The 17,948-nt window shown below is 35.0% G+C and overlaps 1 protein-coding gene across 5 annotated transcripts in view; it reads left to right on the forward strand.

Annotated features, from left to right (window-relative positions):
• The window catches only part of LOC143239480 (homeobox protein cut-like), a 383,408-nt gene that overhangs the window by 108,127 nt on the left and 257,333 nt on the right, over window positions 1-17,948 (forward strand). For all 5 annotated transcript variants that reach the window (XM_076480566.1, XM_076480567.1, XM_076480568.1 and 2 more), the window contains one exon: window positions 9,418-9,528. In XM_076480566.1, the coding sequence (XP_076336681.1) occupies window positions 9,418-9,528 (111 nt within the window). The remainder of the gene's footprint in view (window positions 1-9,417; window positions 9,529-17,948) is intronic.

Consider the following 17,948-nt stretch of genomic DNA (forward strand, 5'->3'; position numbering starts at 1 on the left):
CGATAAAGTAGCTATATGCTGATAACAACAGTCGTGACAATGTACTGCGACAACAGCATGTGAGCTCGGTCGATAAAGTAGCTATGTGCTGATAACAACAGTCGTGACAATGTACTGCGACAACAGCATGTGAGCTCGGTTGATAAGGTAGTTGTATGTTGATAAAAACAATCGTGACAATGTACTGCGACAGCAGTACGTGAGTTTGGTCGATAAAGTAGTTACACGGTGAAAAAAACAGTCGTGACAAAGAATTGCAACAACAGCTGTTGGCACATGAGTTCGGCCATTAAAGACTTTTTCGTCTCAAAGCGGAAACTTACAACCAGAAAAATTTTCTATGAAACACGCATATAACGCGCTGTATGGTTGAAGTTGTGTTGATGTTTTGATTACGTTAACAACGATGAAGTATGAAAGCTCGGAAAAACAACTTATCTCGAGGAAGATAAAGTGAAATATTTTAAACTTTCCCACCAGTTATCCATTGTTATCAGAAAATGCGTAATTGTGACGTGTATTTATCTTTAGATTAAGAAATAACACCTGAACTTTTTGAAGGAGCACGTTCCTTTTCGTTTCATTTCTGTTTTTCCTTTCCTAATTACTCCAGGCAGTCTAAGCACACTAGAAGCTTCGTAGGAGCACGTGGTCTACATATAGAGTATTCTTTTATTCTCTTACCCCACTCGTAAAATCCAGTCTGGATGCAGTATACTATCTGAGGTCTATTTTTAAAACGACACATTTTGTGTATAATAAGCATTTGGGTAGGTGACAGTTTTGGTCTTGTTTTTTTTAACTGCAAACGCGCAAGTTACGCCCATTGACGCTAGAAAATTTTCTGTAGTGAGGTGCTGAAACCCATAGAACAAGTCGACACTTCTGTATGTTTCTTATTTGTGTTTTGAATTTTGTGCAAAGTTACTCGAGGGTTCTCTGCGATAATCGTCTTCTCTAATTTTGAAGTGATAGACTAGAAGGAAGGCAGCTAGTCAACATTACCCACCTCAAACACTTGAATTACTCGTTACCAATGAACAGTAAGATTTATCGTAACATTATAACGTCTCTATAGCTGGAAGCACAAACATTTTGGGGACAGTTTTCAATCCCGCGGCCCCGCATGTTAAAGCACCAGAACATGTCAAGTCTTTCCTGTCTATAACAGGGAACACGCTACGGGACAACTGATTATTCAGTTTATAACTGGTGACAATCAAACTTAGAAAGCTAGTAATGTTCATAATTGCACTTTTCTTCTAACGCCAACAACAGGTTTACAGCAACACCGTGTTTCAAAACAGGGAGTGCTTCCGTACTCTTAGCACTAGTTCTCGCGCCTTTTGGTTTGTCCATATTTGACATTAGTTTTTTTTTTATTAGATCAGTGTTTAGACAAAACGTGTTGGATATGGTTTCGTTGATTGTTTATAAAATCATGTATATTTTATTCGGTTTGCGGATAAAAAGTGTTTCCTTATATATACAGAGGGTTAAATATATTATATTAAACAATTTTGAATATGCAATTCAGCAAATCGTGTGAGAGACACAGTGGATACAAAGTAGTTGTAGAATAGGATATATTAGAAATACATCCATGAAAAGAGCCCATGTGTTTCGTGTAACAATCTACAATATAATCAAGAAGGATTCATGTCTGAAAACAAGGACAGCGAAATATGGTTCATTAAGATGAAGTTTCCAGCCAGCAAATCTTCCGTTCAACCATTACATACCTCAAACAGCTTGAGAATGAAATAAGTATTTAGGCTACTTCACTTGAAGACACACAGGTCACACATGCGGTAGTGCTTATGAATTTATATGCGATTAGACTGTTGAAACAGGTACTGAAAAACCTTCGTATACGTACACTAAATGGATTATGCAACTACACATGGAGGAGAGGTGTGTTTTGGATACGACAGTCTCGGGATGGAGCCTTTTGCAATATAAACTACGATGCATGGCTATTTACAAGATGCACGCTCGTCGTGATAAAGCATGAGAGATCGTGGCAACATAGGCTGTAACGACGTGGTGATGTTCCAAAATCGTATTAGTGTAACGTATCTAATCTCTGTATTGATGATAATAAGATATAAATTATTTATTTCTCTTTAATAACACACACATGCAAAGAATTACTACTGCGGGAAGATGATGTTTCAATCTAGACTCTCCGTAATTTACCAGTGATGTACGATGTCGAAGTTATAATAAGAAATTGATTCCGATCAAGTAGCGATAATCCAAAACTGATTGTACTTTTGACATTATCTGTAATATTCACAGCAACATCAGGGCTGGCGCTAATACTCTCGTTTATATAAGGATAGAATGTATGGTTGCTTAACACAATTTGTGATAATCATTAAGTGCTGTGTTCCGAGAATACACAGCTGAATTAAAAAGCTTCTGATGAATTGTGAGAGTATATATATATAGGCTATAAAATCTCTTAGGTTTTCTTTTTTCATGTGGATTACTGCTTTAATATGAAGAGTCTGTACGTGTTGTTAAGTGTCGTAGATAAATGCAGCCAGCTACATAGCTTTGTGATCCAGCTCTGTCAATCCGTGAAGCCTTGACACGTGAAGTATTAGCTTGGGTTAGTGTAATATCTTATAAATGCTATCACTTTAGTTCCAAAGCACTTTATTTAAAGATATAAATGTATTTTATGCTTTCTTGATAGAATACCAGTGAATAAGACAACACTACTAATGACAGCCATAGGTCATCAGAGAACAGGAAGTACCCACCGTGTTCTTGGACTAAGTTAATGCTGAGCAAGTTATTATATGGAGTAACGTGAATGGTAGTTTTATTTTCACATGTATAACAATGTAGTTGAAGACGACAACAAATAAAATACGCACTTTCAGTAAGAAAAAATGTTGCAGTTAGTAAAGAATGGTTTCATTCCGAGCTGTATATCTCTCGAGGAACTTCGAAGTTTGCAATTTTAATGGCGCCTGCTTGACTACGCAAGAGATTTGGCTAGATTAGAAATGAGATCAAATAACGTTAGCCTGTCTGTGATTTATATATTTGAAGAAACCAATGTAAAGGAGATAATAATGATTATTGAAGTGTCACTAGTTAGAATAACAGAAGAAGTATATGCATAGAATTTTCTCGACAATTTGTTTGAAACTGTCCACTAGGATACTTTAAAAGATTGTTTTAAAATTGTGAATTTTACAGGAAAGATGATGCACGTGCAAGGGATTTATGTAATACTAGTCTAAATATTTCACATCTTGAAAATGGTGAATTTGAAATTGTATGTAGTAAAGACATGATATAGAAACAAAAACAACCAAGTAATAGAAAAGAGATACGACTAAAACTGATGTATTATCTACAAGCCAGTAAAACTGAATAAACAAATAAAACACTGAGAACACCTTTAGTGTTTTTAAACGAAACCGGTTTGTTGAATGAGTGTGTAAAGGTTGAAACTTTTTCTGCCTTTTTGGGTCTTCACCTCATACAGTATTCAGTTGCTCCTTGTTTTTAACTTTTTTTCTTCCAACTCTGAACATTGAATGCAATATAATTGTGATTAGTTTTCGCTTGAGGCCTGAAAATCAATTGGTTTTTAGATTAATGTATAAGCTACAAAGTTGTAATCAAACACATTTGTCGAAGTAAGTACAAATAGACACAATATAAATCATTATCCTTCTAAAATGTCAAAAGTCAGAGTAGCTTAGTCAAAGAACGAAACTATTGAACAGAACGATAATGATACTTTATAAGAACAACTTGTATAAACTAAAGCATTTGGTGTTGGCGTAGTTGAGAGAAGTGGCGTCACGAGCAACATCTTTAAGCACCTACATAAGTGGTTTACGACGAATTCCTCACCGTTCAATCTGCAATGCAGCCAGCCCCCGATAGATATATTAGGTGGAAGGATATATGTATTAATCCCACCTAAAAAAGATATTCGTATAGCAAGATTTTAAACCGCCTAAAGTCAAATAACATTATAATTCGAAGAATGGAGCTTCCAATATTTTTCACAGAAACCGAGGAGGTGTTACAGTAGAACATATAGAGAAGTAGGGGGCTCTGAAACCACGCCCCAAGAAAATCTGAAGAAACCCCTCATCTGCAAAGTGAAGATTGTTGCTACGAAAAAGAACCTTCTGATAAAAAACAAACAAACAAACAAAAACTATTGCGATAATGTTAGAAATATCTCTTGATACCGTGAACATTATAAACAAAAATTTGAAGCTGACAATGCTTGCATGCCAAAAGGCATACATCTGGATATGTTTGTTTTTTTTAATTTCGCGCAAAACTACACGAGGGCTGTCCGCAATAGCCGTTTCTAATTTAGCAGTGTAAGACTAGAGAGAAGGCAGCTAGTCATTACCACCCACCGCCAACTTTTGGGCTTCTTTTTAACCAACAAATAGTGATATTGATCGTCACTTTATAACGCCATAACGGCTGAAAGGGCGAGCATGTTTGGTGTGACGGGAATTCGAACCCGCGACTGTCGGATTACGAGTCGAATTCCTTAACCACCTGGCTATGCCGGGCCTATCTGGATATGTAATCCATATTTGTCCTCTGTCTTACAAAAGCTTGTTGAAATGTAATTTTCATTGTCGGGAAGTAATTCACAATGAGTAATGAGTGCTATTAACGACTGAAGAAGTAGTTTCAAGGTCAGAACAAAATTCTTATAAATTTCGATAAATTTCCAGTTGTTATTCATTCTTTCCACATTATATATATATATAGCTGAAACGTTTTATACAATTGTTTGTCGAGAGACAACTTGGAAGTTAGTTGTTGGATATACTTACTACGTAAAATATTTTATGTGAGTCAGTATAAAATCTGATTCTCATGGTGGATCAGTAGCAATTTCCAGTCTCACAACTCTAGAATCCGGGATTCGATTTTCCGAGATGCGAAATAACCCATTGTGTAGCTCTGTGCTAGATAAATAACAAATTGAACATGAAGGACGTAATAATGTGTTAGATAAATAACAAATTGAACATGAAGGATGTAATAATGTGTTAGATAAATAACAAATTGAACATGAAGGATGTAATAATGTGTTTGATTCTTATTATTTCTAACAAAGGCTAAGAGACTTCTGTACTTCCTGAAGAAAGGGAGGAAGTGACTTATTGCAGGAAGCAATAATTTGAACAGCAAACTTAAAAAGTATTGGTATTACAGAGTGCAACATCAATGTTTCATTTAACTTATGAAGCTTTGCTACAACATATCATAGTTTATTGTGATATCGATTAGAAGCATACAAGTATCTTAAATGAATTCTGTACAATTATATGATGAATTAAAACACACTAAGAAAGCATTTATATTCAGTAACGGCATATAAATAGTTCACAAATGTCAGAATATATGTAAGAACTCTCAATCTTAAACCCTGCAAAGCAGTATGAAATAAATAAATTATCCTTTAAAATGTTGGTCAATGCTTTTTTTAAAAACCTTTTACTATAAAACCTGTATAGGAAATCATTTTATAATGAAATAACACAACATTTTACATAACAGTTGAAAATCTAGTTTTAATGCATTAGTTGGTCCTGTCTAATCTCACGTTTCGGACCTGTTTTCTTGGTGGAAGACAACGCAAGACTGGAGAGGACACAAGAATATGTCAAAACTGGTTTTTCTAATTCCAATCTCTTTTGATACTTCGTTTCATGGCCCGACATGGTCAAGATGGGTGCGTTATAATCCCATTATTCGTTGGGAAAAGCGTAACCCACTGATAAATTAAGGACGGCTAGCGCAGTTAACCCTTGTGTTGCTTTGCGCGAAATTCAAACCATGTACTGTGGGTTTTAGCTACCAAATCTGCACAATAAACTATCTGCTCACAACAGAATGTCAAGTCAGTCGTTCGATGTTTGACGTGTGTCTCTGTGTGTATTTGTTTTAATTGCATTGTTATTGCCATAACAGATATTTAATCTTTTCTTTTTTCTCTTTAGAAAGTGTTTTTTAGATATACACTTAATCATTTTTAGAAAGGGTTTTGAGATAGACACTTAAGCATTTTGTTTGTTTTGAATTTCGCGCAAAGCTACTCGAGGGCTATCTGCGCCTTAAGCATTTTAGAAAGTGTTTTTGAGATATACAATTAAACATTTTTTGGGGGATCTAACGAAGAATTTAATAAATAATTAGTATAAAAAGGTATAGTAGTTTAGCGTATAACAAGTTTTGCTTATTTGAAGTATCCAACAAGCGCAAACTTTTGTTTTTGAATACTTTAGGTACATCATTCGGTTTACGCAGGAATTGCATTTATTTTACCTTACATAGTGCTAATGAATTAACCACGTTGATCTTAAAACTGGAACGTTGTTGTTTCGTAAACCGTTGCGTGAATGTATGACTCACGCGTGAGGAAATGAAATAAAAGATTGTGATTTAATGCTATCTTTGTTTTTCGGAAATGCTGTTGAAGCGTTTGGTTTGTTAGTACCGGTTTCGTGACTTAAATGTCACTTACCAATAGTCTTTAGGACTATAGTAACGTGCTTGCTTAATAACATTTCTTCGCATTTACGTTGCTTCTTTTCTTGGGTATTCATTGGCAGAATTCATCAGCCCGTCTGTTTGACTGATTTTAAGCAATGAGTATTTTCAACCAGAAACATAGATATGTTATGCTATTCATGTGAGGTTATGAAATTATTTTGTTTCTATCCGCTAACAGTATATGAAACAGGATGAAAAGTGGACTAATATATTTCATATGCTGTGCGGCTAGTCTTTTAACCAAATGGGTTTTGAAAGCTTAATGTTATGAGCAACAAAATCTGTACTTGTGTAGCTTTTTATTTTCATATACTTCCTGCTAGTTTTTTTTCCTTTGAAATAAAAATTATTATTTTTTTGTATATCCTTTGCAGATTCTAAGACGTTGTTAATGATGGTGGTTCGTCCAAAAAACCCAAAGTAGGGTCTTTTATCTTTCAGTGTCTTTCCCCAAACTTCTTTATTTTTCTTAGTTCAATGTTAGTATAAGAAGAATATATATATTATCTGTGAACTCAACAGAGAATAAAACAAATGTGGTTATTTCTAGCACTGTTGCCCTAAACCTGTATATACATATTCTACTTATTTAAAAACGGCCAGTAAGTATGTAGTACCTATATATCAACTTATTTCAGTACAAGAAAATAATTAGTAGGTGTTGTTTTATACTTTCTTGTCTCTGTGGTAAATGTGGCAAAACATATATTTGTTTGTTGTTTTTGTCCGCTCGTTACTACTAGGTAAAATAAAGTTATATCAGTCTACACGCTAATGAAAACACCCGAGGACCTTTCACGCTAGTGTTTCTGTTTTATATTATCGTTTATTCTGGTAACAGTGGTAAAGCTGGCGTCCTCCGAACAGGAAATAATCCACATTGTTCTGTATCTAAATTAATCTGTTATGAAACCAATGGCCGGAAATCCTATGTTAAGCTATTAGAAATAATAAGCTATTACTCGCTGATTATACACAATTATATTCAGTGGGCAGGCCTCCTGGTGAGCAAACTAAATATTACTGTAACTTGATTAGCTTAATTAGCCGTTCCTTTTAATGCTGACAGCTGTTTGGACCTGTTTTAAATACTTAGTATATTACTATTATTATGTATCTTGTGAGCCTTTTTATTCACAGAAGATAACCTTGTTGAAGACTGACATATCCAAGGACTGAACTGAACATATTGAACATTATCTAATGATGTTGTAACGAAGTCATTACCATGTCCTGACTGTGTATCTGAAGGTTCTTGGTTCGCGTCCCTCTATCGTAAAAGCTCGCACTCCATGTTTTGGAGCCGTATGTATATTATAAGGGCGACAGCTAAATCTTACTATTTGATGAGCCAAAAGTAGCTCAATGGCACCAGAGGGTGTTGCTGAATAGTTTCTTTCCCTATACTTTATCAGTTCAAAATTAGGGACAACTTTGCACAGATAACCTTTATGTATGTTTGTGCGAATGTTCTAAACAAACTAAATAACTAATGATTTTGATAGTCGATTACGAGCTGTAAACTGAAATTGGTTTGTATCTTTAATGCAAGTTTGCGCAAGAACTAGTTCTGAGGTTAAGGCTGACTTTAAATATTGTTACAACCTTCTAATTATCATGTTTTCACAATCCAGTCAGTCCTATGAGTATGGCCTGTTGGTAGTCCGACAATGTTTCTATAAAACAAACTACACTGCAATTTTTTTTTCTCGTAATTTCTTTCTCACATGTTAGTCACCGCCTGAGCTACACAACCTATAAGTTGTTATTATTTGCAAACGCTCATTGTTGTAGTACAAAGTAATGATCCATTATAGCTAGACGATATTGTAATTCAAATTATTTTGAAAACAAGCATTTGGAAGAAAATTGCTTCTTAGTGCATATTTAAAATAATAATCTTCTATTACAATAATTTGCTTATTTGCTGCTGTTACTATTATTATATAAAATGAAACTATTATCATCATTACTAAATCTAATAATGCTGGTAAACGAATACTGACGTAACATGCATAACCTAGTGCTCTTCAAATATATATAACAAACCTATTATTAGTTATTTGTTAAGTTTAATGGACAGCTCTTTTAACTTAGCAAATTACAATCATTATGAACAAATCATGAAACTAGAGCCAATTATGTACAATAAAGATGTCCTTATTTTTATTTGATGCAGGCTCTTTCATAATACTCTAATTGTAGCACCATGCTCATGTTGTTCTTTATTTTTAGTGCAACCTTATTACGTATAAATACTCGTGTAGTTTCTCTAAATGTGTGATGTCCACATTAGGTCAGATGAGCATTCCTCCGTTAATTATCCGCTTGGGAATTGTAAGTGAGCAGTATTGTGTGTTTATTTTCCAGTCATATAATAAATGACCAGATCGACACATATTTTTGTCTGTCCAGACTTTTAGGGCTTTGCAGTCATTAAAGTGTAAGTTTTAATAGCAAATCTTTCGATTACAGCGCAATTTTGGTTAATTTTAGACCCATACTGTTTATATCATCGGTTTTCGACCGTAGGTGGCGTCAAAATGTCCGAGAGGGGGGAGACGAACGTTTGAATGATCCTGTAATAAATTACAAAAACAACGATTTTGAAAGAAATACAACATATTATAACTTAGCGCTCTATTATCTTTATTTTTTAATATTTTAAACGCGCTTTTAAGCAAAAGACCGAGCAGGAGTAGATTTGGATTTGGGGAGGGGCAAGTACAAAAAAAAGTTTGCTATGGGACGTGAGTAAGGAAATTTGAAAACTCTTAGTGTATTTGAATGCATAAAAATATTGCGAGCTACAAAGCTTCCGGCTTGGAATAACTGCTTTATCTGTGTCCACAGAAAGACTTGGATGCCAGAGCTACAGAACTCGCTAACAAGCAGGAGGAAAGTGACATATCTAGAAGAAAACTTGTGGAGCTATGTCGGGAGTTTAAAAAGAATACGCCCGAGGTACGTATCACTGGGTGTTTTCTTCTTTGGTGTTTGGTAATCCACCCATAAAAAGGTGTTGTCACTAAGTGTATATCACACATATTGGCATTAATTCAACCTTATCTAAAGTTCATCTTTTGGTTCGTATATCTACGTATATATGTATATATATATATTACAATGATATCAATTTTAGGGTGTATATATATATATTTGCTTCATTATCAGAACTACACAAAATAATAAGTAAAATATTTTAACGTTTTTTGTTATTTTAAATCTAAATGTTACATGGATTATCCTTTGTCCATTAGTTCTTTAGTTGTCATTCAGATTGTAATTAGTCCTAAGAGCTGTCGACTTTTCTGTGTATCACCAGATTTTGCCAGCCAGTGTTATTTTGTAAGCACGACTGTATATAACACGTCAAGTTGTTACGCCAATTCTTCACTGTCTACACAAGCTAATAATGTCTTTCTGTTCTACAGATAATAATCGATACTTATCACAGATAAACATACCACTGTGGTATTTAAGTTTCACTTTACTGCTACTCATGCATAATTTGTTTATTTTCTCCCACAATAGTTAAAAGTCTACATTTATAATGTCATGAATCACTGTCATAACTGATTAACTCAGTTATACAAGAAAACAGTGTGTATATTTTATTTCTTGATGGAAAATGTGCACTGGATAATGAAACACCTCTTCTTCTATAATACTTTAGTAATGTTTTGATTAGAGATGCGGTATTATTTTCAAGTGGTCCCTCTGAGTCGCTACGTTTCATACTTTTTGTAATTCGGGAAAAAATGATGAACTTACAGGTTTCTTATTGAATCCTTTAAGATATATTGTTGACCGGTGGTTTTACAAGAAAACAGAAGGAAGAGGCAGCGACATCATAGGCGTGTTCGAAACACTAGAAGTAACTTTTACGTTGGGCGTTAGAGAAAAAACACAATCAGCCAATAAATTGCCAGTTTTGTTTCTATTCTCTTGCATTAAATGTAAAAAAAAAAACAACGGCAAAAGAAAAACACAAACAACGGCAGGGTATATCAGCCCAACAGAGAACATCAATATAAATTTAAATGACTGATGTATTGGTTCACGATTTGTAATGGATATGATAATGGAAATTATGTCAAACGCTGTGATTTTACTTCACTTAGGCCAAACATAATAAGGTACAACTTTATAAATTAGCTAATTTGCAAAGTACTTATTATACTCGTGTGATGTTGACAATTCATAGAACAGTTGGATGTTCGTTATACATACATGCATGTATATATGTGTGTGTGTATATGTATGTGTGAATGTTTTTCCAACAATTTATTAGATTACCTTTGTTCGAGACGGATATAAGTCATATTAGAAATAGACAAGAATGCTGAACTTGCCTCACTTTCTGGGTGTAAAGAATAAATTAGATCTATTCAAGGTGCATAAGATATCGCAATACAATTCAAGCGCTTCGAATGTGGAAAATGATTTCGAGTATGTAGGATACGAATATACACTTCAGAAATTCTGAGTGTATGGAATACCAAAACCATAATTAAAAGTAACATATGTATTAGATATTAAAACTCAACCCAGAAATACCACGTGTAAAATATACCAAGTCCCAGCTCAGCTATCCCAAGTATATGATACTAAAACTTAAATCCATGAGCACAGTATTTCAACAAGTTATTTGCTTCTGTAGAAGCCTTTCTTCCAGTAACATTAACGAAGTATTTCATTACAGTTATTGTACGCTTTAATAATACCAATAACTGGTCAATTGTTTTCTAGTCATATTCTCAATTGTAATAAATTCAATAGTTCTTAGAATTTGATTTTAAACATACAAGTTTTAACAGCCAAGAAACAGAATATACCTCAGTATCTTCTCCATCAAGCGATATAACAGCATAATTTGTTTAGTCGAATAACAAATGCCGAGCGTAGGAGAAACGCGCTATCACATTTTCCTAATGTACAGGAAACTCGGGCACAGGGCGCTTTTATGCACAAAGAAATGTCTAAATAAAATAAATCTAAATACAGAAAAATCAAAGTGTGAAACTGAATATCATAGTTTCATCTGACAACACATGCATCCATACTGTGTCTCAACAACATGTTTCTACGGCTAGTTCTATGCATAACACTCACTAATGGTCCTCTTTTTAAATTTTTATGTTTTATTCTTTTTATATTTTTGTTTATGATACCTAATATACTTCTTCCTATCTGTATAATGACTTTTGCAGCGAAAGTAAGAATATAAAATAAAGCTCAAATTGTTCCTGTTTTTCTTTTCAAATACTTTACGCCATCTTCTACACTTAAGTTTTTCGCTCTATGGACCAGAGGTGGCACAGCGATTAGCGTGCCTATGCTATGAATCAAATGGTTCATGGTTTGCTTCTCGTTGCCACAAAAACGTTCTCCATTTGTTGCTGTGCTCTAAGAGTGACGGTGAAATTGCACAATTCGGTCAGGTGGTGGTAACTACCTGTCTTCCATTTAATCCATGTATGGTGCGACGTGTATTCGAACCCGCGCACCTCAGATTACGAGTCGAACGCCTTAACCTGTCTGGCCATCCCGGGCCTATTTTAACCTCACCTATAAATTGCTTTTGTTTTAGCGACGCTAATTTCGCAGTGTAAGACTAGAGGGAAGGCAACAAGTCATCACTGCCAACCTTTGGGCTACTATTTTACCAGCGAATAGTGGGATTGACCGTCATTTTATAACGCCTCCATGGCTGAAAGGGCGAGCATGTTTGGTGTGACAGTGATTCGAACCCGCGACTCTCGGATTACTAGTCGAGTGCCTTAACCACTGGTCATACGGGGTCGAATTCAAAAGAAGTGTGGATTTGCCTTGTGGTAGAATTCTGTATTTTGCAGCCGACAAACCGGGTTGGAATCCGTGTGATAGCAGAAAATGTTCTCTCTTGCACACATTAAGCTTTGGGTGCGTTATAAGAGCAACAATCAATCCACTAGCATGGACTGTAGAGTGCTCCTGATTGGTTGTCTTTCTTCTGATCAGTAGTTCAAAATTAGCAACGGCACTAGATACCATTATTAACTTTGCTATAAATATCAATAAAAATAGATAGATAGCGATGTATAGATATCCGTTGTTTAGCTTTGCACCAAAAGGCCCGGTATACTCAACTGATAAGGGCACTCGACAAGCAAACTGAGGGTCGTGGGTTCGCCTACCCTTCACACCAAACATGCTGGTTCTTTCATCCAAAAAACAAACTTGCACCAAACTTCCAAGTACAATTATAAATTCCCGCTTCTTGAAACTTTCATTCATGAAATTTTTTCTTACAGCCTTATTGCCTTAGTATTTTATTGTAAAATTTCCTAAGGCGAGTGACATCGCCTTGTCATTTATCATGTGAACATTTTTTAAAATGCTTAGGTAGTGCCACGGACCATCTAAGATATAAAATCCTTTGAAAACACAGCTGATCTAATTATCTGTATCAAGGAGAGTGTTTAGTGTTCATTAGAGCGAATATATATTTGTTATCTACGTGAGATGATAGCCCGGCATGGCCGGGTTGATTAAGGCGTTCGACTCGTAATCTGAGGGTCACGGGTTCAAATCCCGATCACACCGAAAACGCTAGCCTTTTAAACCGTGGGAGCGTTATAATGTGACGGTCAATCCCACTATTCGTTGGTAAAAGAGTAGCCCAAGAGTTGGCGGTAGGTGGTGATGACTAGCTGCCTTCTCTCTAGTCTTACACTGCTAAATTAGGGACGGCTAGCGCAGCTAGCCCTCGAGTAGTTTTGCGCGAAACTCAGAAAACAAACAAACAAACATGAGATGACAATAATGGTGTCGTTAAATATAAAAATCCATGAATTATAGCAAAGGAGGATCCGTTATAATATGTCAACCACACTATACCTGCCATATACAGTGTCACAGCGGTGTGTTTGTGGACTTATCCTGCAAGAAACCGGGTTTTGAAACCCGTGATGGGTAGTTTTCAGATAGCCCATTGTGTAGCTTTATGTTTAGTAACAAACAACAACAACTACAGTGCTGATGAGACCTTTCTTCAGATACTAGGGCTCATTAAACCGGCTGGGATACTTTGTTTTTTTGTTTTTGTTTTGGAATTTCGCACAAAGCTACTCGAGGGCTATCTGTGCTAGCCGTCCCTAATTTAGCAGTGTAAGACTAGAGGGAAGGCAGCTAGTCATCACCACCCACCGCCAACTCTTGGGCTACTCTTTTACCAACGAATAGTGAGATTGACCGTCACATTATACGCCCCCACGGCTGTGAGGGCGAGCATGTTTAGCGCGACGCGGGCGCGAACCCGCGACCCTCGAATTACGAGTCGCACGCCTTACGCGCTTGGCCATGCCAGGCCCGGCTGGGATACGATGAACATTGTGGTAGCCATTGTGTGTGTGTGTCTATACATGTATCATAACTTTCATGAACAAATACTGTTCTGATATGAATCGAATTAACCAAATGAATTGTAAGTATAGTCAAGTTTTATTTTTTACCAATCATTTTTGTTAGGATCAGAATTAATAACACTAACACTATTCAAACTGCTCTTGTAGTCTTTGGCCCATAAAAAAAACTAGTGTGCTAAAATGTCAGGTTGGAACAAGTTACTTTATTTTTTGGGTCGTATTAGTTGTCATTTCACCATGTGGGTTTGAAATTTTAGTCTGCCGTGCAAGTTTTAAAATGCGAAATAATAAGATTTTCATCTATCATCAGAATATTACAAAATAACATATATCCGTACGTAAAAGTGAAATTGAACTTTTACCGACTTTCATAATAAGACTTCGTTTCTTTCTAAGTTAATATTGAGTATTAATAATAAACGCAGCTTACTTTAATACGTGAAGTAAAGATGATGTCTAGTTCTTTATGTTTCCTGCATAACGTTTCTGTGAGTAAACCTGGATGTTGAGACCGCTTTAATTAGTAAAAAGTTTATAGTTCTGTTTTTTTTAAATTAGTTCATTTTCTTCGTTAAACACGACACGTACCATTTTATATTTTTAGAAATGAAAATTATTTAGAACAGGCTTGTCTTGGTTAAAAGAACCACCCGTTTGTTAAAAACAAAACAGCAAAGAAGTGTATTTTTCACTCGCGTCTAGAATGCTAATCTTAATATTTTACTTTTTGAAAATCCTTAGGAAACCAAGGATTTTCAAAAAGTAAGACTTTAAAAGTGTTTTAAAGTCTCACACGTAAACGACTTTACTCAACGTTTTATAAGGCGTTAGTGCTATGTTACTATGGTAACAAACATGTGACTATATTTATTACATTAACTTTCAAGGTGCTTATACTTAGCTATTTCTTTTAAATTATTTTATACAGATATAAATCGATCAGTTTTTGAAATCCAGTGTCAGTTTTCTCAACCATAATGATTTTTTAAATTCAGTGTTACATTCTTAACCACGGTGGATTTTTAATTTAGTCTCTGTTTTTCAATCGTAATCAGACTTTTTTCCAATCTAACTACAAGTAATCATGATGAAAGTTTTAATCCAGTCACACTATTCTCAACTATGGTGAAAGTTTAACTCAGTATTACTTCCTTAAACATAATGGCTGTTTTTTGTTGTTTTTTTTTAATTTCGCGCAAAGCTACACGAGGGTTATCTGCGCTAGCCCTCCCTAATTTATCAATGTAAGACTAGAGGGAAGGCAGCTAGTCATCACCACCCACCGCCAACTCTTGGGCTACTCTTTTATCGACAAATAGTGGGATTGACCGTTACGTTATAACGACCCACACAGCTGACCCCAAGGGGCGAGCATGTTTGGTGTGACGGAGATTCGAAACCGCGATCCTCAGATCATGAGTCGAACACCTTAACCCACGCGGCCATGCCAGGCCCACACATAATGAAACCATTACTGTATAGTAACTAACAAATGCAACAATTTACTTCACTAATTCAGTTTTTTTGAAAGTATTCTGGGTGAATCGCGTTCGAATTTTACAGGTTGTTTCAGTAAACGTCCTACACGGTGTCTAAAATGTTTGGAACTATAGATGATTTATAATTTTTCTTAATTTCAGATACACGACTGTTAAGCTAAACTTGTTAATTACAAAAAACAGAATGTGGAACACATGTAGTACAATTTTTTGAAGTGCCTCTGGTTCTGGACGTTTTGGACGCCCTATGTATTATTTTTTCATCCTATACCTTGAGTGTGTGTTTGTGTGTTTTCTTATAGCAAAGCCACATCAGGCTATCTGCTGAGTCCACCGAAGGGGACCTATACCTTGAATTTATTTTGACAGTCTTCACAGAAATTAACAAATTTAATTATGCGAATATAATTTTGAAATATTCATTTACTAAAAAAACTTCCGAAAAACAAAGATAAACAAAGAGGCTACCAGGACGTCTTAAAAACAAACAAATAAAAATTATCATATGGTTTTAAGTCCAATAAAGTTTGAATTTTGTCTTGCACTATAAATAATCATAAAGTAACCTAACGTATAGTACTTATAATTAATATGGATTTACCCCTATACAAGAAGTCGATGCATTGCATAATGAAAATCCACGGCTGTTAGCACGTTGAGAATACAGTAGGAAAAACTCAGAGAAACATTGAAATAAGTAAGTATTTGTAACATTCATAATTATCCCATACCATGCAAAATTCTCGTTTTAAAATTCTATATTCTGTTAATATTAATTATCATTTTTATAAACACAACATGTTGGTAGAGTTCATGGTCGATGTATTATTTTTCTTTCATCCGAAGCTGACGTAAGATATGTGAAATGTTTTAAAATATTTTTCTTCTTACTGTTAATTGTAATTAACCATGGATATATCATAATAATAAAAGAAGGTCGGACTTAAATGGATAATTAGAAAAACCCATACACATACACAAGTTGATACGTGTAATTTATTAACATTTTCTGCGTGTACAATAGTTTTTAAACTCTAATTTACAAGTATTGTAGAAAACAATCGTACGAGTAAACCAATCTTGTAATGTTATTTCATAAATTTCACTTATACATGAGATCATTTAAAATAAAAATCTTTTCACTTTACCATACATTTCATTTGGAAGTATTTCTTGTTACTGTTATTAGACTGTAAAAAAAAAGATGTGTGATAAGAGTAACTGGGGGTTTAACGTACCTGTGAATCTGAGGGTTAGTGATTCACAACCCTTTGCTGCACAAACTCGCTTCTCGCTTTTAGATTGTGCATAAACCATAAAAATGAGAGTCAAATTTCAATTACAACCGGCCCGGCATAACCAGGTGGTTAAGGCATTGGACTCGTAATCCGAGGGTTGCGGGTTCGAATCCCAGTCACACCAAAAATACTCGTCCTTTCAGCCGTGGGGGCGTTATAGTGACGGTCAATCCCATTATTCGTTGGTAAAAGAGTAGCCCTAGAGTTGGCGGTGGGTGGTGATGACTAGTTGCTTTCCCTCTAGTCTTACAGTGCTAAATTAGGGATGGCTAACAGAGATAGCGCTTGTGTAAGTTTGCGCGAAATCCAAAATAAAAAAAACAAAACAAACTGATTACAACCGTACAATAGTATCACAAGAGTTGACGGTGGATGCCATTGAATGCCATCTCTAAAGTAGAGACAGCTATGTACAGAGAGTTGTTATGAAACTCCGTGCAACATTTTGAAACAAGGATTTCTTGCTTTCTAACATGAGCCAATGTTGTTGTTATATTCTTAATGATAAAATCATTCGGTCTTTTTAATCTACTACGAAAACATTTTTATGATATACCCGAAATTGTTCGGATTTTAAGTAGCCTCATAATGTATGCTTTTATTTCCATATGATAAATTATTCGTGTAAATTTGTTAAGCTTCTATTCTGTACATTTAGACGTTTTCTGTATTCGTCACTTGGGGTAATCAATATCTGCATTCCACTTCCTGGAAAAATCGGAGTTTGTTTTTGAAGTTAACCGAACTGTAGAAGCATAACAATTAGTATATGATAAATATATATATATTCACTTAATAGTATTGAGGACAAAACAGAAAAACTTTCAGTTCACAGAAAAACTGAATAATGATTTATGACCAGAGCCATTTCTGTAATATCGTCACACACACACAAACATTTAAGAAAGTATATATTACTTTTTAATATCATAATGCGGAAAGTTAACGTTAAACGCATTCTTGCTTTATCTTTCCCTTTTTTGTTTCACCTCTGGAAACATGGAAAGTGACGTGTGAAGAAAAAGATACGATATATTTAATGTGTACAAAATTTTTCTGTGCTATAACTAAAATTAATGTACAAATGGATAAGACAGATGTTAAAAAGGTAAAGTTCTTGTCGTTAACAAAACGGTTACCTTGGTGAAAAACTAAACAGGTGTTACAAGTTCAGCTGT

This window comes from Tachypleus tridentatus, chromosome 13 (genome assembly GCF_004210375.1).
Source record: "Tachypleus tridentatus isolate NWPU-2018 chromosome 13, ASM421037v1, whole genome shotgun sequence".
NCBI classification, from domain to species: Eukaryota; Metazoa; Arthropoda; class Merostomata; order Xiphosura; family Limulidae; genus Tachypleus; species Tachypleus tridentatus.